Source organism: Cadophora gregata, assembly GCF_030347475.1.
Source record: "Cadophora gregata isolate MNR1 chromosome Unknown scaffold_5, whole genome shotgun sequence".
NCBI lineage: Eukaryota > Fungi > Ascomycota > Leotiomycetes > Helotiales > Ploettnerulaceae > Cadophora > Cadophora gregata.
Window position 1 is genome coordinate 1,581,653 of NW_026695928.1, and position 26,050 is coordinate 1,607,702.

Here is a 26,050-nt window from a genome sequence, read left to right on the forward strand (position 1 = left end):
GCATGTCCTGCTACGTACCATGTGAGCAGATGGGGAAGTGAAGCTGAACGAATTTAACGGTTTCACGCTCTTTGTCAATAACTGACTCTTCTTTAAAGCACAAGGACAATTATAAAGCAAGAGGAACGGCTGAGCATTGATTAGTAACTTTCCGTCTACTTCCTTCTACCCTGACCATGTGCTAATTTATCTCCAGCTGCAGAAATCACTATCTGTGTGTGACACTATTCATTCTGCTGACCTCGCCTCAACACGGAGAATTGATACATTAAGATGAAAACAATGCTGCCAAGTTTCTTGCAAATGCCGAGAGCCTTCTGTACGCGAAGCAGGAAACTTCCTCTGTTTACTGTTCTTTCTTGGCATCTTCGCTTAAGAATGCAGGTCACAAGTTCCATCTTCCTTGTCTACCACCTATTGCGAGACAAGGGATATCTAACTTATATGTTAAGCTTATACCTCAAGTCTCGGTGAATTCCTTGGATACTGTTCTACTGGTCATCAGACTCCACTGCGTCACGCCCATGCCCAGAATTCGATTACCGGTATGTTCTGTATGGAAACAATAGGAGAATCGGTGCATCATTTCTCCGACGAAACCAAGACCTTTAAAGGCTGATAGCCTCATGTGCGTTACTATCCACATCCCATTTAATAGTAACACATTCATTCGTACTCTAAGCCTAAGAAGAGAATGTCGCAACGCCGCTATCCAAAGCATCATCGATAACTTTCACGGCAACCTGAGCTTGCGGTAGTACTATAGGATCAATCTTCTGCACCACTTGAAGAAAATCAGCATAGACTATAAAAGCGCTGATAGTCTATCCCTTGTCTATATCATCATGTGGAGGTTCCATCCTCCGAAGAAGTAAACTCAAAGCTTAGATCAGGACATATAGCAAAGGGGAATATTTACTCACATGCCGCACTCAAACTATCATGGTCATACTTCAACAGCTTCAAACTATCCAATACTGTTCCCTCTAACTGATCCTTCTCAAACAGGCTCTTCTTCCCCTCCAAGATCTCCACTGACTCCGGGATATGCTTCGCCAGGGTCGCACTTACAAAGTCCACAATGATCTGTGAATCTGCGAGCGTGGCATTAGGAATGAGCAAAGCATCAGTATACGCTTTTCGGTTTGCGATATGTACAGCCGTTACGCCGCCGATGATAGGTGTTGCGGTGAGGAGGCCGCCTGTGTAGGACTGGATGGTTGATTTGAGAGCTAGGACGCTGTTGTCGAGGGCTACAAGATCGCTGTAAATGAGCTGTGCGGAAGGGAAGAAGGGGATCGCTGCTGCTAGAGCAGTTGTGGCGATGAGGAAGAGGGACTTGAGGGAGATCATTGTTAATTGTTCGTAGAGGCAAGGAAGTGGACCTTCTGTTTGTCGTGGGAAGAAGAGAGAGAGAGAGGGGGGGGGGAGGGAGAGAGAGAGAGGGAGAGAGAGAGAGGGAGAGAGAGAGAGGGAGAGAGAGAGAGGGAGAGAGAGAGAGAGTGAGCTTAACTTTGTCCCTTACATATCAGAAGTTCCAAAATAACATGATTTAGGTTTGTAATGTATCAAGAGGAGGAGGGTGTGCCTCGGCATATGTGTATCGAGAGCAGATCTAGCGGATGGCCTCTACTAGTGTGCTGCCGTCACTGGCCCAGAGCTGATATGGGAAGGCTTGAACAGCTATCTAGACTAATGCAATGAGTAACTGGGCGATCGTTACACCAGATGACTTTAATTAGACCAAAAATGAGATCTAAATGAGCGCCATTTCAACCCCACTATCCTGCTTTCGACAATATGGAACCTCGCATCCTCCTTGTAAAACTCTCCTGTTGAGTGCATGTGACATCTTGACATCAGAAAAATATGCGCAAATTCTCTTTAATCTAGTTTAGAATTTGAGAGCTTGAAGTACTTGTTTTAGACCGAACTTCTAAATGTGGATTATCTGTCAAGCCCCTTGCATACCAACCTTCTTGTCTTTCCACTGTCAATTATTGTCAGGGATGTTTTAAAATATTAAGATGGAGACTTACGTTGAAGGCAACCTGAACATCCCGAAAGAACGGCTCTCCGATGATCCAGACATCAGCAAGTCCATTGCCTCCATCCATACTAAAAGTCGATACAGATTCTCCCCAAGCGAGAGCTGTTCCAACACCCATCCTCGATTCAACCACAATACCAATGCAGTATCCACTTCCTGTTGCCATTCTTCCCAGGGAGAATCTTCCCCCCGGCGAAAAGGTGCCCTTGTCTCTCTTTCCCTTCAATACTTGAACGTTCCACTGTTCGAATTCAAAGTGTATTTTCGGTGGGTTAAAACATGGATATGCATGAAATTGGTCAAATGGAGGAGATAACTGCCTACTACCGGAGATAGACGAGTAGAATGACCGCGCTGCTAGTGGTGGTGCGACGATGAATGGTGTATTGACCTGTGGTGCGTCAGAATCAAAGGATATCGGCACATCAATCCCCACTAACGTCTAGCACGATTGGTTGATTGTCCAGCATCTTCATCCCATCGATCCAAATTCCTCTCATAAGAATTTGCCACCATCCTTCTGCGCCATGCACCTTCATCCATCTCCAGTCTTTCGTATCGTCTTCCACTATTGCTTTAGATGTATCTCGTTTCGTCTCGTCGTGCTCACCAGGATTCAGCATCTCGTCCGTCTCTTTCTCAACCTGTCTCACTGAAGCAGCGAGAGTACCCCCAATGCTGAAGATTCCTTCCTTTCCGTTAATAAGCAGCACTGACCATATCGGCATGTCAACCGCTTTCTTCTCTAATAGCTGCTGCAACAATCCGTCTGCCTTAGTCTGACTTAAGGAAGCCGAAGAAGCCAGTCCAAGATATGATCCGGAAGGGAGAAGAGCTCGAAGCCATTGTTTGGCAGGTCTACAATGAGCAAAAGTAACAGGAATTGCTCGCTGTACTGTAGGCAAGTGTACCACGTCTGTTGGCCCTCGACATGTCGGAAAGGAAAGAGGTACTTCTGAATCGACTGGGATTATTAGCCAATTCTCCATGGTGATAGATTAACAAACCATAGGTCTTGCTGTTGAAATCTAGAAACCAACTCCCTTTCGAACTGCTTGTACTCAACACCCAAAAGTCCGCCGTCAGCATATCAAGATCCATGTCCACGGTTTGTACAGGCTCTCCCATTCTTAAGGTCGCAAACCAGTTCCCTTCTCTTCCTACCTCTCCAAGCAGAATTGTGCTGGCCTGAGTACCATGAACCCGTCTGGGTTTCCGCACAACTTTGTTGCCATTGAAATCACGAGTAGTCGCATTGAAGCGGGTCTCTACCACTTTTAGTTCTTGAAGGAGGTGTGTGAGGTTGGCAGTATCTGGCGCAGGAAAGCTGCCTGATCGCCGAGAAATGGTGTAATGAATTGGAGGAAGTACAGGTGCTGTAGATGCCACACAACACAAGGCTCGTGCCAAGATCAAGCACCAGGTGAAATTCGAAATCATGGTGCTCTCATTTTCAGTCCTGAGGAATCAACGAAGTAATTTGGGTTGGTGAGAGAGGATGCCATTAAATAAGGAGTACAGCCTCGGCTGGAGTAAGTTCTGGCAGGTTCATAAACCAAGTTAGCAATTTTGACCTCGCGGAAAGGCAAGTGCCACCCCTCAAGACCGATAACTCAGCAACAAAAATTCGTAACGCAATCAAAATCAACGACAAGCCAAAGCACCACACGATGACAGCTCAATAGACACTTGTTGGGAAACGGGAAAGGCAAAGCACAGCATCAAAACCAGCAAATCCGACCACAAAGAGCAACTCCATTCAGCGGGTTTGTTTTCCACCATCCGGTGGAATTTGTTTTGCCATCCTGTGCTCTTCATATTTTTTCCCGCAGGCGACATGTACTTAAAGGATGTTCTGCAAGTTTTTCGAGGCGTTATCGTCCTCAGAATTGATCATTACCAGTGCAAATATTGGTGCTTGTTGGCGATTGTGGTCGAGGCGAAAAATAGCAATCTACAAACAGTTACCATTGAACGTCCGTCATTATGTAGATCTAATCATTCGAATCTGTTAACTCAACTGTAAAGGTTGCATGCTCACACGTAGGAATACCATCATCCGTAGGGAGAAGACGTGATTCACACTCCAAAGCTCTGCGTCCTTCTTTTTACTGCTTTTATTTGCCATTAGGTATCACTGGAAATCCGTCAACTTCAGCAGAGATTATCCCATCCCATCCTATTCCATTCCCAACTGCATGCTCGCTCCTCGGAATGCTAGAAACCAAAGTGCCTCTCGCCATCAACCACAAAAATGTCGCTGCAGGGTTCCCAATATTCATCCATCAACGTGCCTCAAGTAAACAAAGGGAAAAAACCCAAATAATTATAGGCATGTGTGGAAGAGAAGGGTATTTATTATACATGAAAGCCAAGTCAAGTTCGAAATATCATCAGTCGTAATGGAAGAACTTTTGATCATCTCCTCCGGACGGCGAGGTTCATACAATCCAACACCTGGACGTCATTAGTAATTTGAAGCGGGTGTACTATTATTTGACTTACGCCTTCAGGAATAACACCTTGGTTGTAAAGGTGCTTGCTTATTCCTTTCACCAGCTCCATCTGCTCCTCTGGTGTGAGCCCGTTGATCGCACTCTCAATGACACCTCCAAGAGACACCTTGTAGATCGCAATGAAACTGTGATAGTACATGTAGGCGAAGAACCCCATGATAAATTGGCAGTCCATACGATCGGTAATCCCGCCGTGGCCTGGAATTGAATCACCAAAATCCTTGATCTTGAAGGTTCGCTTCAGGCCGGACGCAAAAAAGCCACCGAATGGAGCGATTAGAGAAGCGAATGTGCCAAATACCAGAATATGAACTTGCATCGGTGCCATATAGAAAGATTGGACGAAGGGAAACCAGATCGGAAGGTGATAAAGGCGTGGAAGGAAGACCGGATTTGGAGTACATTGAAGTCCGGTCCAGATGTTTGCTCCAAGGTCCTAAAAGGAGTTATTTAGCCAAGCTTTCGGGTTTCAGTGGGGAATGCTTACGTTGACAGGGCAAATGAAGTATTTGTAACGCATGAGGACGTTGGTCATGCCGACTCCAAAGATGATTGTGAGAACCCAAGCACCAACGAAACCCTCGACCGTCTTCTTGGGTGATAACTTGATGAGCTGCGTCCGGCCAAAAGTGATACCACAGATATAGGCAAAGATGTCGTTGCAGATGACCAATGAGACAGGTAGGAAGAACCATATCATCCCCTCAAAGACGTTGTTCATGATGAAGTGAGCCTGTACCACAATAAGATATAGAGCCATATGAGTCCATGCAAATTGAGTAAACTGGAATCGGTAGTGTCCGGCTTGAAGCGAGGCCACGAAGAAGACAAACCCTGGAATATGTTAACTATTGCGCTCTCAACCACGTTGGTACACGTACCAATGACATAGAGCATGAAGCTTATGAATCTATGATGTGTTGCAAATGGCAGTAGCACCTTATCCACCAAGACAATATGCTTGAAGTAGTAAATCACACTCTCCCCGTAAAGAAAGTACATGGTGGTGGCCAACCAGTACCAGTTCAATGCCTTTGTGAATTTCAATCGTCGCGCCCTGCTGGGAACATTTGCAATTGCGATAACTTCTTTGAAAGAGACGATCTGTACCGCAGTCACAATAGCAATAATGTAGATGTGGCCCATGAACATTGCTCCAAAGAACGCGCCGATCATAACGAAAGTCCATATGGACCGGGTAATAAAAGTTGCCTTTTTCTTCTCATATTCGGATACCGGGGCCACCTGAAGGTCGCAATGATTAGCAAACATATCTACGAAACTTTGCAGTTCTTACATCCAATGCGCCATCAACGCCAGTTTTGCCCATGGTTGGTGAACCTGGTTCTGATGCAGCTTCACTGATATCCGAGAAGCTGCTCCTTCGCCCATCTGCGCCAGAACTATGTCCATTCCGGTGGTTGAACTTAATCCCGCGACGTGGTTTAGCCATGATGCTAGTCTTTGTGCTGGTGGTCGAGCTTCAGTATTCCCTCTCTTCCGTCAATTCAGATGTGTGCCAGATCTGGATTGCGAACTTGGAGATGGTGTTATGTGCTGCGTGCAAGCATGGAGTAGATACCGCAAGTAGGCAGACGGTCAAGCTCAGACTGGGCTCAACAGAGCAGATTTGGCAAAGCAGAGTAGTCTGTGGCTGAGGAGTGGTGTTTTGTCCGGAGTTGGCAGCAGACGTTGATCTTTGAAGTGAAAGGTAAGCTGGGCCGCTGACGTATCCGAGCCGCCTGTTTAGGGGTTCCAAGCTTGCTCGTGAAGTTCTCGAGTCGCGTCGGTTTGTGCACAGGGTTTCACGCGTTGGTTAGAAAAACGTTTGTGAGTTCACGCAACGCAAGATAATCAAGAGCACAACTTTTATCTTTTTCATAGAAATAGCCCCTATGTACCTATTTTGAGCAGGGTTCTGCATGGTTGAAATGAAATTTGGTACACTCGGGTACAGCAATCTGCTCTGCACGGAATAACTGGTACTTCCGAAGCCGAAGGTCTTGGCACAATTCGCGATCAACCAACGCGTCTGTTTGAACATCCAGCCGAGCAAGGAGCACCCGCCAAACACCAATGTTGCCCAATGAAGGATCTATGGCATGGCCGGGTTCGACGATGGAGACAGTTTCTTCGGGGACGATGATCTCGACACTCTTCCGCAAGATGCTCTCGAAGAATTAGAGAACAATGCCATTCAGTTTACCCAGGCCCAGACCCAAGCTCTGCCGCAACCCCCTCCTTCATCCGATTACGGTGATGATTTCGACGACGAGGACCTGGATAATGCCGTGGTAGTTGACCAGTCACGGGCTATACCTTTGGTGCCATCTTATCCCAATCGAAGTGTCTCTGGTCAACCACCACCTCGAGACCAAAACCGGCCTCAACCACATCCTACTCCAAGTCCAATCCTACCAAATAGAAAGAGAACCAATCCTCCTCCTAAATTCTCTCAGCCGAATCGGTACCCGCCTCAACTTGTTGTACCTGAAGATGATTCCCTGCGGGTAGAACATGGCAGTGCCACTTCGTCACAGCCTAGTTCAGAAGTGCAGCGATTGCAGAGCATCATTGAAGAGGTACCGATGCCCTGCTTTTTTCTGGATGCATACTGAAACGTTCATTAGTTAACAAAGGAACGAAATGCCCTAAAAAACGATGTCAACGCCAAGGCGGGAGAGATTTCGATTATAAGGAGTAAATTTGAGACGACTGTCAAGCAATATGAACGAGAAATGGCCGCCCAGCGAAAGCTGGATGAGGACAAGCTTGCAAAGCAGCAGAAAGCTTTGGAGGCTGCACGTATCGCCGAGAGAAACGCTGCAACGGAAAGAGATTTCATCAGGCGAGATCTGGCTGAGGAATCAGAGCGAGTCCGTCAGTTGAATAAGGCCCGGGAAGCTGAAAGGAAAGGAGTCGATCTTGTCACAACTCCTAAAAAGAAGAAGGCTCTCCCACATCGCGATGGATTTGACGACGACGAAATTGAGATTGTCTCACCATCAAAGATATCCCCATCCAAATTCCAGAAGAGATTGGCAGGATCTCCTTCTAAGCCGGCAAAACGGAAACGAAAGGCTGCTGAGAGCCCTGCCAGTGCTTTGCAAGTCATACACAGCGAGGAATCCACAGAATCTGGTCCTCCAGCTCCTCTACTTGACGAAGGCCTTATAGCAAAGTTGGGCATTCCAGACGGTCGGTTTGACGTAAGTAATCGGAGTGTCCCTCCTTTGAATGCTAGCTGACTAAATGCGAAGTTTCTTGGAATGATGCTGGACCACCGCGTTGAAAGCAATGGCCTCCGGACTTTTGAAGAGTTGGGAAAGCACAACTATCCATCTGCTCCCAACGAGTCATTTCAAGCAATCATATTGGGAAAGATTCCTTCGCTCGGATTCAAGAAATCTTCTAAAGATCTTGAAGTTGACTTCTGTGAGCTTCTCATTGCCATCTGGGCGAATTGTGCAAAAGAGGATCACGTAGGTCATCTCATCAACGGCATATCTTTACTGACAGATCGTAGTATGCCCCTGTATATCTATTTATAGATATGCTGACATTTGCTCTTGAACTCGATACCTCCTCAATTGCGACACATATTATTGACTCGTTGCTACCCGTCGCTCAACTGACTGCTGACCAAGTAGCTATAAAACGCTTCCAAAAGTCCCGAGGGCCTCATGAGAAGTATATAGATGTCACTGCATGCATGTCCCTACTGTATCTTGCAGCTCAAGGATGCATGTCGGACCAAGATAATATCACGAGATTCTGGAAATTGATGCGCTGGGATCTTGTCCTCTTCATGCTCAGCACGAACCAAGGTCCTACAGATCTCAATCTTATGCTTGATCTCTTGTCCACGAGCATCACTATGGAAACTTTCGGCGCTCTGCCAACTGAGATGACCTATGCCGAGCAAACAAATCACATCCTGGACAAAACTGGCTTTCACCTTGTGGAAACTCCAGTCACTCTATTGCTGGTTAATAATAGAGAGTCTGCAGTTAAGATGATAAGTGAGAATTGGAAAGAAAAGGACATCTTTCAGCTCCGGATCCGAACACTCCAACTCATGATTGCAATGACACGCTCTCCATTTTGTTGTAGTATCATGGAATCAAATCATCTCCTCATTGGGAGACTGGTATCTCTTGTAAGTGACGAGCTGGATACATTGTACGACTTCAAATCCGGACGAAAGGACAGGTAAGTCCCGACGACCTCGAATTTACCGAGCATAGCTAAGTTCGAGTCCAGTGCACGTATCATAACCTTGGGTTTCCGGTTACTGTACTTCCTAGTAACCAAATACGAGAACCTCGACATGCAGAAGAAACTATCAGTCATACCAGGCGGTACGCAGAAATACATTCTCTGCCTCTCGCGGCTGCACTTCTCAGAGGACGACCTCGTTCTAGAATCAGGCATTGAACCTGATATTGCCGGCCTGGCTTTCGAGCTTCTCGGCCTCCGCGTAACTCCTGAAGAGGGAGACGCCATCCACGATGCTTTCTCAAGCTCGTGAGAGAAACGAAGAGTCTCCTTTGTACCTGCAATGCACATAACGTGTATATATTGGGGGCTTCATGGCCGGGTAGACAAAGGCGTTCGGGATACCAAATATGGCGTACTTAGGGCATTTTGTGTAGGCAAATATAGTTTTAAATGGAGACGGGATACCCATTATACTCATAGCCAGTCTTCTATTCCTACCCAGTCACTTAACTATGTAGAAAGAAGTCCCTCAATGAGACTTGAGAGCTGATCCCTGAAAGTTCTGCTCATAAGAAACAAGGACAACCAGGAATCAAGGAACTCATGACATCAGATTATGCCTGTCTCCACTGGCCGGAAATCCAAGACTTGGTCATTGTCTTGGGCATGATTTCAAGATCGCTATCGTGTTGTTGTCGGTCCACTTTTCGGGCAATCGGTACAAGTCGGAGCGATTGGCGAAATTTTTTCTTCCTTGTTGACTTTGCGGCGTAAATTTTCTGTACTTCAGTCAATACTTTTAGGAGTACCAGAGCCGCAGAGGCAGAAACAGAGAATGGGTGTCCAGGCGTTGCAAAAACTCGAAACCCTAGATCTCTTACGGCATTGCTGTGATTGACTCCCCGGGTAGTCGGGTACTGTAACGATCCCAAGAGTTCAAAGCATCCCCACCAGAAACTCCACTCCCTCCACATCTCATTCATATTCAGACATGGAACGGGGCGCTTCCACATCATCAAATTTTTTCTTCCTGGGCTTAGGAAAAGCGCGTTTTGTTTTTTCGTTTCACCGAGTACTGGCCGAAGCCGAAGTTTGTCCACTTTTCGTCTGCAAGAGCTCTGCGGCAAAGTAGAGGACGAGAGAGCGGTTGTTCTTCGGGAGCTTTGCGTCGGCGTCGCTTACATGTTGATGTTGGGAAATTGGGTTTCTGAAAAAGCCGTTGGAGATGCCGGCTGGGACGTTGTTGGTGATGCTGATGTTAATGCTGTGGCTGCGGCCTTTTTTTTGGTGGAGGTTTGAAGTCTGGGTCTCGATTTCGGTCTGGCCGTTGTGGACTTCGCTTTCGTTTCTGACTTTTTTGGACTGCTTGGCTTAGTTGTCAGAGTTGTAGTCGTGCATGGCATGGCGTGTTCCAAATTCAAATACCACGAGAGTAGAGAAAGGCCGAGGCCCTGGTTGTTGGCTTGACTGAAGGTAACGTCTTGATATACACATTTGGAAAGACTGGACCGAGTAAGCCAGTCGCATGACACTGCAGCAAGCAAAAGGCTAGCTAGGTAGCAAAGCTAGTGCAATTTGTTCTAGAATTCTTGGTTGGTAGCTGGCTGTCTTAACGGTCATTTCAAAATTTCTTCATATTCTATTTCATCTTAATACAGTATTCTTTGGCTTGGTTTAGTTTGATTCCATTTTTTTTTTTTTTTGATTTGATTTGATTTGCGTTGATTTGATTCGAGTTGGTCACATTTTCCCGGAATGCATGTCCGTCGAGGTGGCCAATAGCGTTTCCAAGCAGAAGACAGGGAATGCCTGACAGAGGATGCCCTGGGGTGGCACCGAGACAAGAGTCAAGATGGCTGCAAAGCTGGAGACCCCACAAGCACCGTCCAGCCAAGGGCTGGCTTCCCGCTCAGCCACTTACCGCACGATTTCTCACTGCGAGACATAACATCGACCACGAGCACCTTTCACTTCAAACAACAGCGCTGCAAACAGCCACACCACACCACACTACACTCCAGAAAAGAGGCCCAGGTGGTAATAGAAACCTGACCAGCTCCTGACTCCCTCCTGAGTCCTGACTGCTGTTCTGGGCGTGGCCTCCCTCCTGACTTCTCGGCCCAACTCAGCGACGGGGGCCCAGGGGGGCAGTGTGGTGCGTCTCTTTCGGTCCGACCTGATGGTAGCGATACTCTACTAGGGAGCAGATCCTGGCGCTCGCTCGCCTGGCCCGGTCGACGCATCGCAGCTAAATGCGATTAGGTGCATCTCTCCGAGCGGCAATTGGCCGGCGCCGACCAAGATTTCCCACACCTTACTGTACTCAGTTTAAGCACCACAGTTGACCACATCCATCCCCATGGCGCCGCAAACGGCCAGCCATGTGCTCTTGCAGGCCAGCAGCGCCAGCGAGGCCAGCCACCTGGGGCACTCGGACACATCTCGGTCGCGCGACGCCCCCCTGGCTGGATCTGAGCCTGAGCCTTCTGAGGACGTCCACTTACAGCCGCCGACACGCAGCCAGGTGATCAGAGGAGTCGAATGAGGGATAGAGACGCGATGCCAGCGTGCTGCCCCCGCCTTCGTCTCCACACACGGCCTTAACGCGGCTCCTTAGCAGAAGTGGGGAGGGGATGGAAAGAAAGCGTGCTGGATTTGAAGCAAAGGTTTGGAACTACTAAATTTACTTGGCCGGATGGGGTGAGGAGAAGAGACATGGGGAGAGGGGTCGAGGGGTCGAGGGGAGGCAAAAGGGAGGGGAGTTGGACCCGAGGGAAGCGGACGAACGAGCAGGGGAATCTAATCCGAAGCTTGGTTAAGTTGCTTTGCGTTGTTATGCAATGAATGGTTGATGATCTTTGCATGCTACATGCTCTGCGTTGCATTTATGCCCTGCCCTGTACTCTACAGTACTGCAGAACTGTCTACTCACCTCAACAGCCTGCACCACTGCTGCTCGCGAACCTAGCCTTGCCCCTTCACTGTGGTACAGTGGTACTGGACTGGGCACTACTAGTACAAGTACTGTACTGGGCAGTCAAGGGCTCATCGGGCCAGGCGAGCCAGGGCCAAACATAAGCTCGCTTGGTGTCCTCCCCTCGCTCCCCTCCACAGCTCGAACCCTTACCCGGCGGCGCTACTGTACTGTACGGAACAAGTATTTGCCCATAGTCCACCAGTGCTCCCCAGTGCTCTCCAGTACAGTAGTGGCCCCACCCCATCTCAGTCATTACCTTACCTTACCTTACCTTACCTTACCTACGCCGCTACTGTCATCTCGGCCATTCTGGTCCACTCGTCGGAGCTAGAATCTGGCTAGCACTGTAAAACTCCTGCTAATTGCCCCTGCCTCACACCTAAACACAGCTGCAGCCGCACTCTAGAGAGCGCTAAGGCGCACTAAAGCGCCGTCTGCATGCACAATTTGCATCCCTGTGTGTCACGTCCTCCAGATCCCCGCGTCCCCATGCTCCAGAAGCTGTGTTATTGGCTGGTAGCTCGTGCTCGTTGCTGATTTTCCTCCCATTCCATTTTCACTCCATTTTCCCCGATCACCTTCCTGGTGAATCGCGGATTGACCTCGGCCAGTCTCGTCCTACTGTACGTTCTTCGACACCGACCCGGCAACTTTATTGACGGCTGTACGGTGCCGCCAGCGATCCTGTTGTTGTTTTCTTTTCTTTAAATACGCCCATCCCCTCCCCTCAGATCGCCGGGTTTCTTGTGTTTCCTCCCAAGCCAACCTTCGACATTCACCAAACTGCTGGATCGACGGTCTCTTCCAACTCCAGAACAACCTACCACCCTGTAATCGATTGTCTGTGGACTGGACTATCATCTCTCACAATGGCAGGCGGCGCTCTCCACGCCACCGACAACATCGAGCATACCGAGGCTCCTGTAAGTCACGCTCCTGACGAAACGCCATTTGATTTCACCCTACAAAGTTCACGCTTACTGACCATGAATTCATTTTACAGGTCACTCTCAAAGCTTACCTCCTTTGCGCATTCGCCTCTTTCGGTGGTATCTTCTTTGGTTATGACTCTGGGTACATCAACGGTGTCAATGGCTCCGCCGAGTTCATTCGCCTAATCGAGGGCCCTGGCGTCGACAAGCTTCAATCTTCCCACCAATCTCTGATCGTCTCTATCCTCTCTGCTGGTACTTTCTTTGGCGCTATTATCGCTGGCGATGTCGCTGACCGAATTGGACGTAAATGGACTGTCATTGGAGGCTGCGTGATCTACATGATCGGTGTTATCATTCAGATGCTCACTGGTGTTGGCGGAAGTGCCCTTGGTGTTATCGTTGGTGGTCGTGTCATTGCTGGTATCGGAGTCGGTTTTGAGAGTGCCATTGTCATTCTCTACATGTCTGAAATTGTAAGTCTCAGTCACATGCCTCACCTCACGCTGCGAAGCTAACAGCATTCCCAGTGCCCAAAGAAAGTCCGTGGTGCTCTCGTCGCAGGCTACCAGTTCTGCATTACCATTGGTCTCCTCCTCGCTTCCTGCGTCGTTTATGCCTGCGAGAACAAGACCGGCCCCGAGTCTTACCGTATCCCAATCGGCATCCAGTTCGCCTGGGCAGTCATCCTTGCCGGTGGTCTTTTATTCCTTCCAGACTCCCCACGTTACTTCGTCAAGAAGGGCAGACTCGAAGATGCCAGCAGATCTCTGCAAAGACTCCGTGGTCAGCCAGCCGAGTCCGAGTACATCCAGAATGAGCTTGCTGAGATTATCGCCAACGAGGAGTACGAGCGAAGTGTCATCCCCAGTGCTGGCTTCATTGACAGCTGGGCAAACTGCTTCAAGGGTTCTCTTTTCAAGCAATCCTCCAATGTCCGCCGAACCATCTTGGGAACTTCTCTGCAGATGATGCAACAATGGACTGGTGTCAACTTCATCTTCTACTACTCCACCCCATTCTTGCAATCCACCGGCGCTATCAGCAACACCTTCTTGATCTCCCTCATCTTCACCCTCGTCAACGTCTGCTCCACCCCTCTTTCCTTCTGGGCTGTTGAGAAGCTCGGTCGTCGTCCCCTCCTCGTTTGGGGTGCATTGGGCATGTTGATCTGCCAGTTCCTTGTCGCCATCATCGGTGTCAGCGTCGGTTTCAACCACACCCACCCAGATGCCAACGGTGACCCAATCGCAGACAACATCTCCGCTGTCAACGCCCAGATCGCCTTCATTGCTATCTTCATCTTCTTCTTCGCTACCACCTGGGGTCCCGGAGCTTGGATTCTCATCGGTGAAATCTTCCCTCTGCCCATCCGCTCCCGTGGTGTCGGTCTCTCCACTGCTTCTAACTGGCTCTGGAACACTGTAAGTTGCCTCGCATCGTCTGCCATTCTGTGAACACCTTTCTAACGATATTTCTGCAGATCATCGCAGTCATCACCCCCTACATGGTTGGTGAGGAGCACGGCAACCTTAAATCCTCCGTCTTCTTCGTCTGGGGAGGTCTCTGCACTGCTGCCTTCGTCTACTCATACTTGTTGGTTCCTGAGACCAAGGGTCTTTCTCTTGAGCAGGTCGACCGCATGATGGAGGAGTCGTCCCCACGTACTTCTGCCAAGTGGGTTCCTCACGAGACATTTGCGTCGGCGATGGGTGTTGGTGGTCACACTGATGACAAGCCCGTTGTTGAGCATGATATTGAGAAGAGAACCTACTAAGGGTGTTAGAAGTGGTATGAGGCGTTGCTTTGGTGCGAAGGGTGTGAAAGTGGATGGAGCGGAATGGATGGCTGAGCATAGATTGCTCGAGCCTCGAGCGATACGATGATTATGTATAATTGAAGGAACGATTAATAAAAACCTGTTACTGCACATATCGTTATGTCTTTTTCTCTGCAAACCTCGTCTTTTGTTGTGATTGCCATCCCATCACTTTCTTAATCTCTCCATCGAGATCCCTCTTGCCACGACGCCAAGTTCTAAGCGAATACCTGCCCTTGAATGTGGAAATGGGCTCTAAGATATTTCAGGTTCAGCATTCTTCATCAATCTAATACTCTGTTTACATCTTTCTCTAAATATACCAGTGGAGTTTCTGAAAGTCGGTCGCCTTGGCGATACACTCGATTCTACATAGCTTTTCGATCCAGCTAACTACGGCAAACCAACAAAATGTGGATCATCACCAACAAGCGAAAGTCAACACAGTAATTATGCCAGACGTGTGCTTAAACAAAACATACGTACACGAATAGCAGCGAAGACCCGCAAAGGGACTATTCGATATCCGAGTATCCCGAGTACCCATCCCACTCCAGGGAAATATCCTTCGATGCCACCTTCAAGAATTAACGCGGGTTGGCTTGGCAACTGAAGATGAGAACCTGAGAAGAGCATAATTGGAGAGATAAACTCTTGGGAGGTTAAGTGTTGCATGCGGCGATGGAGTTGTTTATGTTTACGGATTGAATAGGAGGGAAGGAGGAAAGGAGCAAAGGGACAAGGAGACAGCAGTAGGAGGGAGGAGGTAGGAGGTACTGATGAGTGGAACGTATAAAGAAGGTAGGATGAAACTCGAAACTCGAATGAGTATTCAACGGCACTTGGGTTTTCAAGAATTCCAAGCCATTCCCGCTTCAGCTGGCAGATGGAGATCGATTTCACACCCAATGCACTTGTTATTGAAAGGGCCTAGGCGAGCTTGGCTGGGTGGAGTCAGTTGAAGATATCTCGAAACTGGCTGTGGCATGCTTATATCATACCATATTTCAGATTGCTTGAGTTCGAGAATGTCACGATTACGCCATTCTCAATGATCAGAAAATTGCTGAACATAGAGTTTATTCTTCGGCCAAGACTGGCAAAATTGAGAGTTTGGAAATGCTGTGCGGATGAAATTCCTGGCGAACACAGCCAATTGAGAAGTATAGAAATCTTATCCTGATAGCGAGCCGCTTCTTAATCACCAATTGTTTGATTTCTGTGATGAGATTGAAAAGTTATGGCAAAATAGTTGATACTACCCCTGTCACGAGCGGCCGCTCTCGGCGTCGAGGCGACGTCATGTATCCCGAGACTCAAGATCAAATACACAATTCGCCTCGAAAACTCAATTACTTCAACAAGAGCCCCTCAACGCTTATACCCAAACCTAAATCTCGAAGTACATTCCCAGAAACAGCTACAGGGCCACGAGCAAGGCCCAACGCTAGAATGCGCTCTACACTATCGCTCCGGCGGCAGGTCGTGCGGAATTCGAACCCCTCTAGAAACTTCACGACAACTCTTCCTAGGACTTCACAGCTCACATTACCAATCTGCCAAGCGTGTAACAGGAATAAATCTACCTCAAATACACAGCATCGATCCCAACGACGCTGGCAAACCTCATCCTCTACCTCTCCGCAATCCAACGCCGACGACGCCATACAATCCAACCTAACCCCCCAAACACACTACGAATTCTTCCCCAAAACCCTCCCCTCAGGCCCTCCACCTAATGGGCCCTTCCACATCGACACTCGCGAACTCCGGCGCGAGTTCCTCCAGCTCCAAGCTGTTGCCCATCCCGACCGGCATCCACAGCACCTCAAAACCCGCGCAGAAGCCACCTCAGCACGAATCAACGAAGCCTACAAAACGCTGCAGAACCCCTTACTACGCGCACAATATCTGCTCAGTCTGCGGGGGATCGACGTCGCGGAGGACGAGACGGCGAAGGTGGATGATCCGGAGCTGTTGATGGAGGTGCTGGATGCGAGGGAGGAGATTGAGAATGCAGGGCATGAGGAGGAGCTGGAGGAGATGAGGAGGGTGAATGAGGAGAGGATTGAGGAGAGTGAGGGGGTGTTGGATAGGGCGTTTAAGGGGGATGATTTGGGGAGGGCGAAGGAGGAGGCGGTTAGGTTGAGATATTGGGTTAATATCAAGGAGAGCTTGGATGGCTGGGAGAAGGGAAAGCCGGTTGTGCTTGTGCATTAAGGATTGTGGATTTCGGGTGGTCTGGATGAGCTGGGCAATCACTCTTTTGACAGAGATGGATGGGCAGGTGGGATTTTTGGTTGCATTGGAAGGCGTACCTGTATCTATATGCTACTCTTGGTTTACAGATACCCACTTTCTTGAACAGTTTTAATGGACACTATATTTGTCCAACTACAGTGTATCCCCCTTTTATGCATGCCTGATTGTATGATATAGCTCAGCACCATACAATGCCATAGGCCAGGAGCAATGGAGCAGAGGTGCTAGTTGTTGAACTGGATCTTGACAAGGAGCGACGTCCACTAGTTGCAACATGCAACTATGGTCTGGGCATCTGATCTGGTTCTACTTAGTACCCAGTGACAAGAACTCCTCAAAGACATGTAAGCGAATCTTGGAGGTACAGGTGCAAAAATACAAGCGTCAAAAGCCAAAGCCCTTTATCATGATCCGGATCTCATTGCACTGATTTTCAACTTGATTGCATTGCTGGCGATATTTCAATGCCTGAACTACTAGTAGCTACGACTGGTCCTGCATATGGACTCACATACGGTGCAGACACCACACCTTCTATTACATTTGTCCTATCCTCCATTATCTCAGGCAATGGCATAATCATGCCATTCGGATGCGTGGACACCAACTTCGCCTTCTTATAGAACTTATTCGTCTTCTTATGCGGGATTCCCCTGACTTTCATCAAATTACTAACCGTACTCTGACTATATCTCACGCCAAACACTTCCTCCAACTTATAACACACGGCTTTCTGATCCGTGCCAGGATGAGCTTCGACAAAGAGCCGGATCGTGTTCACTACAGCTTCCTCGTTTTGGGACTTGAGATATTTCGGGCCGGAGCGTTTACGCTCGTCGACACCAGTGAATTCGAATCTCAAGAGGCGACGTCGGATTCGGCTGACAGTCTCGTAGGTTGTGAAGAAGACGGCCGCGATGGCGGGAATGTTTGGTGCTTTATTTTGGGCCTGAGCTATTTGAATGGCGGTTTCGATGGCGGCTACCGTGGGTTTGGGAAGGGTTCGCGCCATGATCTGTTAGAACTGTTGGTCTAGTTCCGTTGATACTATTTCAGTGGTTTCTGTGGGAAACTTACGAAGACTTGTACTTGTCAAGGTCACCAGCTGACGAGGCTGAAGATCAAGCTGATGCTGACTTGGATGTCCGAGGTCGAGTGATACATATGTGGGTGCAAGGGGTTGCGAGGCGGAATTGGATCCGAGCAGGGATGGAAAAGCAAAATGACGATTGGAACACCTTGGCGTAAAGTTTAGAGTACTCTGTTCGGATTTCAATCCTATCCAGCTGACACAACCAGATTCCCAGGACATTACCAGAACACCAAACATAGCAACTATCAATCACAATTCGTTCTAAGTCCTCTCAGACACCTCATTGAAACGCCGATTCTTGGAAATATGGTGGCAGCAGTCTGACTTCTTACCCAATTCTTTCAGCGAGCCTTAGGGCTTCGCATCCTTCCTCCCAAAATACATAAAGAACGATGATTTCTCTTGAGAGAGTTGCTGTCACAGCATGTAGGACAAATTCTTCACATCTGGCGGCAATCAAATGCAGTGCGATACCTGCCATCGAGAATTCTTCCCTGAAACCTCGGCCATTCTCTACACATCCATCACAATCTTCCATCAGTTCAAAACAACACTTTCCCCAACCTCTACAAGCATTTCGCAGAGCCTTCTCGACCTCGCGATCCTCTCTCTCCACCTCGAAATTCACATACGGCATCGCCGCCTCCTTCACAGCCAAAGATCGGCGCTACAACCCCGATACCAACGTCTTCAACTTCAACCCCTATAACCGCATCCGCGCACGCCGGAAAGACAAACGCACCCGCCCAGACAGCGGCCAAGACGCCTTCTTCGTCAGCCGCGTAGGAGAGAGCTCAGATGTCGCCTTCGGCGTTGCAGACGGCGTAGGAGGCTGGGTCGACTCTGGCGTGGACCCTGCGGACTTCTCGCACGGGATCTGCGACTACATGGCGCACGCAGCATATACTCACAAAGCCGAAGAATGGAATCCGCCTTTGGGCGCGCGGAGTCTTATGCAGCGCGGGTATGAGGATATTTGTAAAGACGATACGGTCAGAGCGGGCGGGAGTACGGCGTGTGTTGCTGTTGCGAGGGGGGATGGAGGGCTGGAGGTTGCGAATTTGGGGGATTCGGGGTTTGTGCAATTGAGGTTAAATGCGATTCATAATTACTCCGAGCCGCAAACACATGCGTTCAATACGCCGTATCAGCTGTCGATTGTGCCGGAGAAGGTGCTTGCTCAGGCTGCTGCGTTTGGAGGGGAGCAGCTCTGCGATTTCCCGAAGGATGCGAATGTTTCGCAGCATTTGCTAAGACATGGCGATGTACTTGTCTTTGCGAGTGATGGCGTTTGGGATAATCTGTCCAGCCAGGATATTTTGAGGATTGTCTCCAAGATTATGTTGGGTGCCAGGGCTTGGGAACATAGTGATGGTGGAGTGGGTGTGGGTAAGAGCTTACCTCAATTCATTATGGCAGATGATGGGAAGAGTGGTGCAGAGGAGATCCCGAGCCTGCAAAGTTTCCTGGCCGTAGGTATTACGAGTGAGGCCAAATCGGCCAGCATGAATACTAGGGTCGATGGACCTTTTGCTAGGGAGGTGCAAAAGTACTATCCGCATGAGAATTGGAGGGGTGGGAAGGTGGACGATATTTGTGTAGTTGTGGCTGTGGTGTGTGAGGACGGCAAGTGAGAATTGGATCTGAGCGTTGAATCTGTATCATATTAGATGAGTACTTCTCGATGAAGATTTGTACAATGTTAGCTTTGAGTCGTTATAGAACAAAAGCTTTAATTTGTTTATCTTTGGTCTTTTTGGCTGCAGGCACTCGGTGATCAACGTGAATAAAAACGGCATAACTGAGTCTAGCTTCAGCAAATGCGCATTTACATGAACCTGGCAAAGGCCTCCTTTTGTGGGACCAGTAGCTATTAAGGCTATGTCTGATATTGCCATTCTTGTATTCCACTTCCTTAGAAGTCTGAAGCCTGGCACGAATTAAAGCAGACCCTCTTCTCACGTAATGTGAGGAGCTGCTGGCCTTCGACCCCTCCACTAAATACAACCCATCCACGACAGTTCAGCAGTTCTAGCATGTAGATCTTCCTGAGCTTCGAACCTCGGCGAGCACACTTCAGCACAATGTGACTGCTTTTTTGGGACTAAGACGGAACGAAGTAAAGCACATTAGTCCAGCAGCCTCGTGCTTGATATTGTAACAAGACAGCGGGAGTCTTGGATGCACATGTGCTTTATAAATTGCAGCGGGAAGCGATGTGTAGCCGGCTAAAATTCCTTTATACTTGACGCTGCTGTGCTCCCACTCACAAGCGGGAGGAAGGATAGATGCAGTATTTGTGGCGAGTTGAACTTGGCGGCGGGAAAATTATTCTGAGAATCACAAACTGCAATTTATTCCATAGGAGAGGGCGGAGCATGTAGAAATAATAGAAGCGGACGTTAGAGGCGTACATTTCACATTAGCCTAAGTGTAGACAAATGAGCGGCCTTGACTCAATTGTTCGTGTGTACCGTTGGTTGTAATATAAGCTTAGCACTCTGGAGAGATCCGAGAGACCACTCATACGGTTCTACCAATATTTTGAATTGAATCGGCGACTCGGGGTTTCTGTGGATGCCCAGGCTACGACAGTGTGGACTGTACCGTACCACAGCAGCGAGTAGCAGCAGCATCGTCGTACGGATGCTCCGGTCCGTCCCTGATGCTAGAAAAATCTTCGGGACTGTAGATCTGCTAGAACCTCAATATAAGCAAGAAGTGACGTCTTTCTGGCAGGTCTTGTAAGAGACAATTGAGGAGTAGAGGTACTTTTGTTCCGTGTCCGGTCCTAAAGACGAAAACCAGCCCCTCCAGTTCCAGGGAGATCTAGTTCGAGAACTTCTTACTGTATTGGAATATCTATCCATATCCAGAGACCTCGATGTCTTAAAAAACAGAATCCCATGTGCCACGAAAATAAATAGTGGAGGTGTCGAATTGTCCTATCATTTTCCAGTCCAGTGTCAACATTGAGCGCACGGCCTTCTCGCTTGTGGAAAAAAAGCAAGGGGTTGGCTGACTTGCTTTTGACGAGCCGTCAGACTGCCAACTGGAGAACGTAGCAAGCACCCTTTGCAACAATCGTTGATCGAATACCCTTCTGTCTCGGGTGTCGAGAAGTGTCTCTTCTTTGTAAGACGTTTTGTCACTCGTACTTGGCATCCACACAGGTCGGCTCGGCTGAAATCGGATCGGCCCGGCCTGTTCGACATGGAGCTCGAGCCGAGTCCGTCCGTCCGTCAGTGATGGATGGATGGATGGATGGATGGATGGATGTATGGATGTGTGTCTCAGCTCATGGTGCCGATCCCCTCCCCCTCTCCTTTTCTTCCCTCAATTCACTGCCCTCAACAGATCCCCAGATCTAGCATCATGGCATTGCATTTGCATGACCGTTCGCCCGTTGAGAGTAGGGAACCACCAATTGAGGAGCTTTACATCAATGGCCAGCCAGGTGCATGCAGCGGGCATCGGAACTGGGGTTCCTGTGGCGATCAGTAGGAACGAGATCTGATCGTAAGTCGGGCTTGCCTTGCCTTGCCTACCTAGGCTGTGGCTTGGATGGGCACATCTCATATCTCACATCTTGAACTCGGACCTATTTTGAATCTGATTTCATGACGCGTTTGCTCTTCCTTGCCTTGCCTGCTAAATCTGAGAGGGCCCAGGTAGGTGCCTACTGCTCGTCTTTCGAGTCTCTACGAGTACCCACAACCCTCCAGGGTCAGCCACTTGTCTGGCAGCTGAATAAGTCTTTGTGTATGTAAATGAAGGGTTGACCTCGAGTAGACCTTGAGCTTCACTTACACAGCATATGCTATGCTGTACTGTCTTGTACCTGTGCATTGTACAGGACTCTGATGTGCAGACTGTGCATGAGTGGACGCCATCACATCAAGTCAACGCCACATGAGCTTCACCCTGCTGGACACGGAGGAACAAGCAGGATAAGCATTCCGCTGCCAGGCTGTACTGCGTGTTTGAATCTTGATCTTGATCTTGATATTCAGGTCCCACTTCCCCAGTTCTGTTGTCTTGTGGATTCCGGCTTGCGATATGGATGTGGATGGCAACTGGCCTCCTTCTCCTTCAAGTTCCAGAAGAGACGGCAGCTCTTGCACTTGCCTCTCCCTCCCCCTCCTCGGCTGGGCTTCGTTCACGATATCCCACGCCCAGGAAAAGTGAACTCGTCTACAAGGCGGCCATCACGCGCCGTTATCAATTCCTGATGCTCATATTCACCTTCAAATCAGGCATCATCTTTCGAGAATCTACTAAGCTTCCCACAAACCTTTCGAATTGTAAATTTCCGCTTCTTTTCCGTCAACACAACACCACCAACGTCAGTCGAGTGTCAGCTTCTGCGCAAACGCGGAGACTGACAAAAAGTCGTGACCAGTATCCTCCTTTCTGGATTCTTAACAAAGTCTGTACACTGCTGCGACAGCTGCGATTGTGATGTGCAGGGAGTTATCCTCTTTGCGCCGTTAGGGTAAGTTGCGATCTAGGTCTTTGAAGTACTTCGAAGCCACGAGTCTTGCTTGTTTCTCTTACTGATATTGCTCTAGTCCTCAATTCGAAGCTTTTATCAGGTTTTAGAGGACCGTCTCTCAGTAAAGGACACTTCGATCTACTCTTCTTTCGTGTCGCCGCATGACGGTTCGTTAAGATGAGCTCTTCTATGACAGAGGAGGAATTGAGCAGCAGCATGTTAGCGCTGATGAATATTGAGAACGATGTCACCGAACAACAACAACAACAACAACAACAACAAACACAAGATGATGTCGTGGCAAGTCGTGTATTTCATAGCGAGGGTCTCAAAGATTTTCTTGACAACCTCAAAGAGCTAGACCACACTTTGATCATACAGGAGGAGGCAAAAGAGGCCGCAGACAAAGCTCGAGCAAAGAGAGAAAAGAAGTATGCAACTGTCCGGTTTGTGAAGACCATATTTGGGATATCGGGCAATAAGTCGCACAAGAGACCAGCGCAGGATGATCCTCAGCACCAGCCATTCATAGAGCCGTTGAATGAGAAGATCGACGAGATACAGCAGCCTGTTGTCAAAGAACATGTTATACACCCGTCGCCTTACTTCACCCCTTTGAAATATCGTTTGCAGCCTCGAAAAGAGCAAGCGAACTTGACGCCCTCGAGTATGAATGCGCTTACTCGCTCGAATCCAGACGCTCCAGTCTCAGCAATCACAATCGCGCGCAACAGAGGAGAAGCTGCTCTAGCACTCTTTGGGTCTCAAAATATTTCAGCAGACAACAGTGTCGTTACAAGTTTGAGGGAACCCAGCCTGCCAACGAGAGCAACGCGCCGTAGAAGAAGCAGTGATGTTGAGTCCATAGACATCAGCCAACCGTTATCGATCAACATCGATGCAGTACTTGCATACAACAGAGAGGAGATGTCATCTTCTCCGTCTTATGAGCCTGATGAGCTAAAGCGTCATTCGCAGCAGGTGTTTCGATATCAAAAGCAAGATCTTGAGTACGTGATCATCCAAATGGCTCAAAATTCTTCCCACTATGCTGCCTGGAGACAGTACATGGAGTCATATTCTCAGGTAAGGGCTTCTCCTGTATACATGAAATATGGCGACGCTAACCATTGGAAGGGTCATTTTAATCTTATCAATCCTCCACCACCTCCCCCACTCAGTTCATCATTCGAGTACCTACCAAGCGTCTTTCCGCCAGGAGAGGCTGAAAGAATGAGACTGAGTCGTCAGTATGACATTCTGTGGCCACAGTGGGGTCAGGACAAAGCCGGAGACCTTATTCGTTTGGCAATGAAGAAATTCAAGACCAGATTCGTCTCTCTGAGCTTCTTTAACGAAGAAAGCGAGGTTTTCAAGGCTGAGAATGGCTTTAATCAATCTCGAGTAGACCGATCCATTAGTCTCGCTGCGCATTGTCTACTCTCAAAGGATGTCCTAGTCATTCTGGACACGAAGGAGGTATGTGCCCTGCATATGTGATAGTTGAAATGAATGCTTACCATCTCAGGATTGGCGATTTACGAATAACCCTTTGGTGACTACTCGACCTCACATTCGTTTTTGGGCTGGGGCACCTATGATGTCTACAAGTGGAGAAGTCCTGGGGGTCTTTGCCATATTCTCAGCTAAGCCTCGAGTTTTATTTACACCGGTCCAGCGTCGTGAACTCGCCGAGTTTACGTCGCTGGTCATGAAAGACCTCAAGCTGCAAGTCGATGCACTAGCAAACCTTCACCAGCGCTCGACGCCGATTCTAGACCGAGATTCTCTTATCAACGCACCTTACGAGGCACAAAGCATCAAATCTGTTGTTAGATCGAATGTGATTGAGTCCGATCTTGTTCCATCTGCTTTGACATACCAAAAAGACAAAACCCCCAAGGCTATGCAGTCTTGTTTGTTTCTCAACAGAACCAGTCAAGAAGCTTTGCTTCAGCATTCAGAGCAGACACCACCATCATCGGCAGAGTCGAGCTCTGGATACTTTGAAACTCCGACTAGTCTGAAGAATCAACGTGAGAGTGTCTGTGACCAATTTGGAATGACCGCAGGTCAATCTTTCCAGGAGTCCTTGTCATCATATCCCACTGGCTTCAGGGTCTCGTCGCCTCGTCCGTTCTCGTCATCGGATTTGACATCTCTGCATCCTCATCCGCCGAACACACCTATTCATTCAGTTAGAGAGGCAGATCTGTCGATTCAGCCGAAATTCGACCTTGATTGGAATGATTTCAAAGAGCTGACCGACGAAGACTGCGCCGAGCCAATTCGACAAAGCTCTTCAGTTGTACCAAGAACTGTCAGAAGAATGAACAGCGGCCGATTCACAGGTACTCCAAATATGAAGCCAAGATTCAACCATCTAGAAAGCATTGCTTCTCTAACCGACTACGAGCAAGAGTCTGGCATGAACAATAGCGACAAAAGTGAATACCACTGCGATCAGAGAGATTTGGTCTGTGGCGTTAGCAGACCCCTTGGTCGCGAGGAAGCCGAAAATTCCAACACACCAGCATACAGATATTCTGAGGGGAAGTATGCTGACACATCATCTCCAAAGCTTCTCAATGTACCTCACACGCAAGCTGCTGCTGACATAGTCTCGTTAAGAATCGATAGCAGTCCCTTGATCGATCTGTCGATACCCGACATCGAGGATAACTCCCATCAGCAAATGGAAAAGAGCATAGGCATCTACAATTCTCCATCTACTAGGGTCAAGAGAATGCCGTCTACTTTGACAGCCTATACTTCAGAATGTGTATACAGCTTGTCAGATGAATGCTTAGAAGAGGCAGCTTACGCTTGTGCTTTCCATGCCCAGAGTATGGGTTATGATCTCATCTATGCTGTTGAGATAAAGCCTGCACGACAATTTATGTCTGAACAAGAGCTTCTGGGACCTAATGGTTTACACAAGAGAATCTTGGTCGCTTACGGTCTGACTACGCCCCTTGACTTGGCTTCCGACATGCATATTCGTGTTCTTCGAGGCCGAGGAGGTGAGCACTGGAACGACGATTTGGCCGATACTAGGCACGGAGATGCCAATTATCAAACAGGGCTGCTGATCCCGATCCTCTCTGAAGGAGGACCGAAAAGACTCAGAAGTTCGGGAATCGTCATGGGTGCCTTTCGGAAGCCAGGGAGCATGGCCAACGGTTATGTCCATAGCCCAGCAGCCGATATGGAGAGATTAGTTGATTTTGCAGACCAGCTGAAAGATATCTTCCAGAAGAAGGAACGAAAGCAACATCGATCTAATACAGAAGCTCCATTTTCAGCTGCATACCCTGCCAACGAGGCTCAAGAGGTCGAGCTGAAGACTCACTCTTTCGATGTTCCACGCAGCCGCAGATATTAGATGTGCGACTCTTTACTCTCGTCGATCTACAGTGGTAGCAGCAACATCGCCTTCGGGAAAGATGTTGCTCGTTCGTATTCCAAGCCAGCAAAGACAGAATCTGATGGATCGTGTCTGACAGCTTCCTAAACCAGGCAATCTGAACATAACCGACCAGTTCTTCTACATGAGAACCGATTTTGAAAGCGATTTTCTCTATGGGCATACACTTTCACTTACGATGTCCATGAACAACGAGTTGCCATAGTATATTTCCTTTTGTCAAACACGAACGAATGAATACAACAAACCGAGAATAAG

The 26,050-nt window shown here is 48.5% G+C and overlaps 8 protein-coding genes across 8 annotated transcripts; 5 read left to right on the top strand and 3 right to left on the bottom strand.

The window, feature by feature from the left end:
- Positions 1-683: 683 nt before the first annotated feature.
- Positions 684-3,490, bottom strand: ONS95_011290 (uncharacterized protein; the record flags this gene model as incomplete). The annotated part of the gene is made up of 5 exons (XM_058504894.1): positions 684-784; positions 924-1,338; positions 2,040-2,441; positions 2,491-3,014; positions 3,058-3,490. The coding sequence occupies 5 exons, from the start codon at positions 3,488-3,490 to the stop codon at positions 684-686; spliced, it is 1,875 nt and encodes a 624-aa protein (XP_058359450.1).
- Positions 3,491-4,468: 978 nt separating this feature from the next.
- Positions 4,469-6,019, bottom strand: ONS95_011291 (uncharacterized protein; the record flags this gene model as incomplete). The annotated part of the gene is made up of 5 exons (XM_058504895.1): positions 4,469-4,507; positions 4,556-5,002; positions 5,054-5,400; positions 5,448-5,811; positions 5,864-6,019. 5 exons carry the CDS (start codon positions 6,017-6,019, stop codon positions 4,469-4,471), a joined length of 1,353 nt encoding a protein of 450 aa, XP_058359451.1.
- A 649-nt stretch (positions 6,020-6,668) lies between these two features.
- On the top strand, positions 6,669-9,097 carry ONS95_011292 (uncharacterized protein; the record flags this gene model as incomplete). Its single annotated transcript, XM_058504896.1, has 5 exons — positions 6,669-7,148; positions 7,197-7,775; positions 7,827-8,048; positions 8,093-8,778; positions 8,830-9,097. The coding sequence occupies 5 exons, from the start codon at positions 6,669-6,671 to the stop codon at positions 9,095-9,097; spliced, it is 2,235 nt and encodes a 744-aa protein (XP_058359452.1).
- A 3,536-nt stretch (positions 9,098-12,633) lies between these two features.
- ONS95_011293 (uncharacterized protein) lies at positions 12,634-14,473 on the top strand (the record flags this gene model as incomplete). The annotated part of the gene is made up of 4 exons (XM_058504897.1): positions 12,634-12,687; positions 12,768-13,172; positions 13,227-14,120; positions 14,180-14,473. The coding sequence occupies 4 exons, from the start codon at positions 12,634-12,636 to the stop codon at positions 14,471-14,473; spliced, it is 1,647 nt and encodes a 548-aa protein (XP_058359453.1).
- A 1,344-nt stretch (positions 14,474-15,817) lies between these two features.
- ONS95_011294 (uncharacterized protein) lies at positions 15,818-16,910 on the top strand (the record flags this gene model as incomplete). Its single annotated transcript, XM_058504898.1, has 1 exon — positions 15,818-16,910. One exon carries the CDS (start codon positions 15,818-15,820, stop codon positions 16,733-16,735), a length of 918 nt encoding a protein of 305 aa, XP_058359454.1. The 3' UTR covers positions 16,736-16,910.
- A 300-nt stretch (positions 16,911-17,210) lies between these two features.
- Positions 17,211-17,789, bottom strand: ONS95_011295 (uncharacterized protein; the record flags this gene model as incomplete). Its single annotated transcript, XM_058504899.1, has 1 exon — positions 17,211-17,789. The coding sequence occupies one exon, from the start codon at positions 17,787-17,789 to the stop codon at positions 17,211-17,213; it is 579 nt and encodes a 192-aa protein (XP_058359455.1).
- Positions 17,790-18,033: 244 nt separating this feature from the next.
- Positions 18,034-19,615, top strand: ONS95_011296 (uncharacterized protein). The gene has a single exon (XM_058504900.1). The coding sequence runs from the start codon at positions 18,263-18,265 to the stop codon at positions 19,502-19,504; it is 1,242 nt and encodes a 413-aa protein (XP_058359456.1). The 5' UTR covers positions 18,034-18,262; the 3' UTR covers positions 19,505-19,615.
- A 2,927-nt stretch (positions 19,616-22,542) lies between these two features.
- Positions 22,543-25,750, top strand: ONS95_011297 (uncharacterized protein; the record flags this gene model as incomplete). The annotated part of the gene is made up of 3 exons (XM_058504901.1): positions 22,543-23,451; positions 23,503-23,844; positions 23,894-25,750. 3 exons carry the CDS (start codon positions 22,543-22,545, stop codon positions 25,748-25,750), a joined length of 3,108 nt encoding a protein of 1,035 aa, XP_058359457.1.
- Between the last annotated feature and the right edge of the window lie 300 nt (positions 25,751-26,050).

Excerpts from the sequence above, each read along its gene's own strand:
- ONS95_011296 (XM_058504900.1), top strand. The coding sequence starts at position 18,263 with ATGATTTCTCTTGAGAGAGTTGCTGTCACAGCATGTAGGACAAATTCT.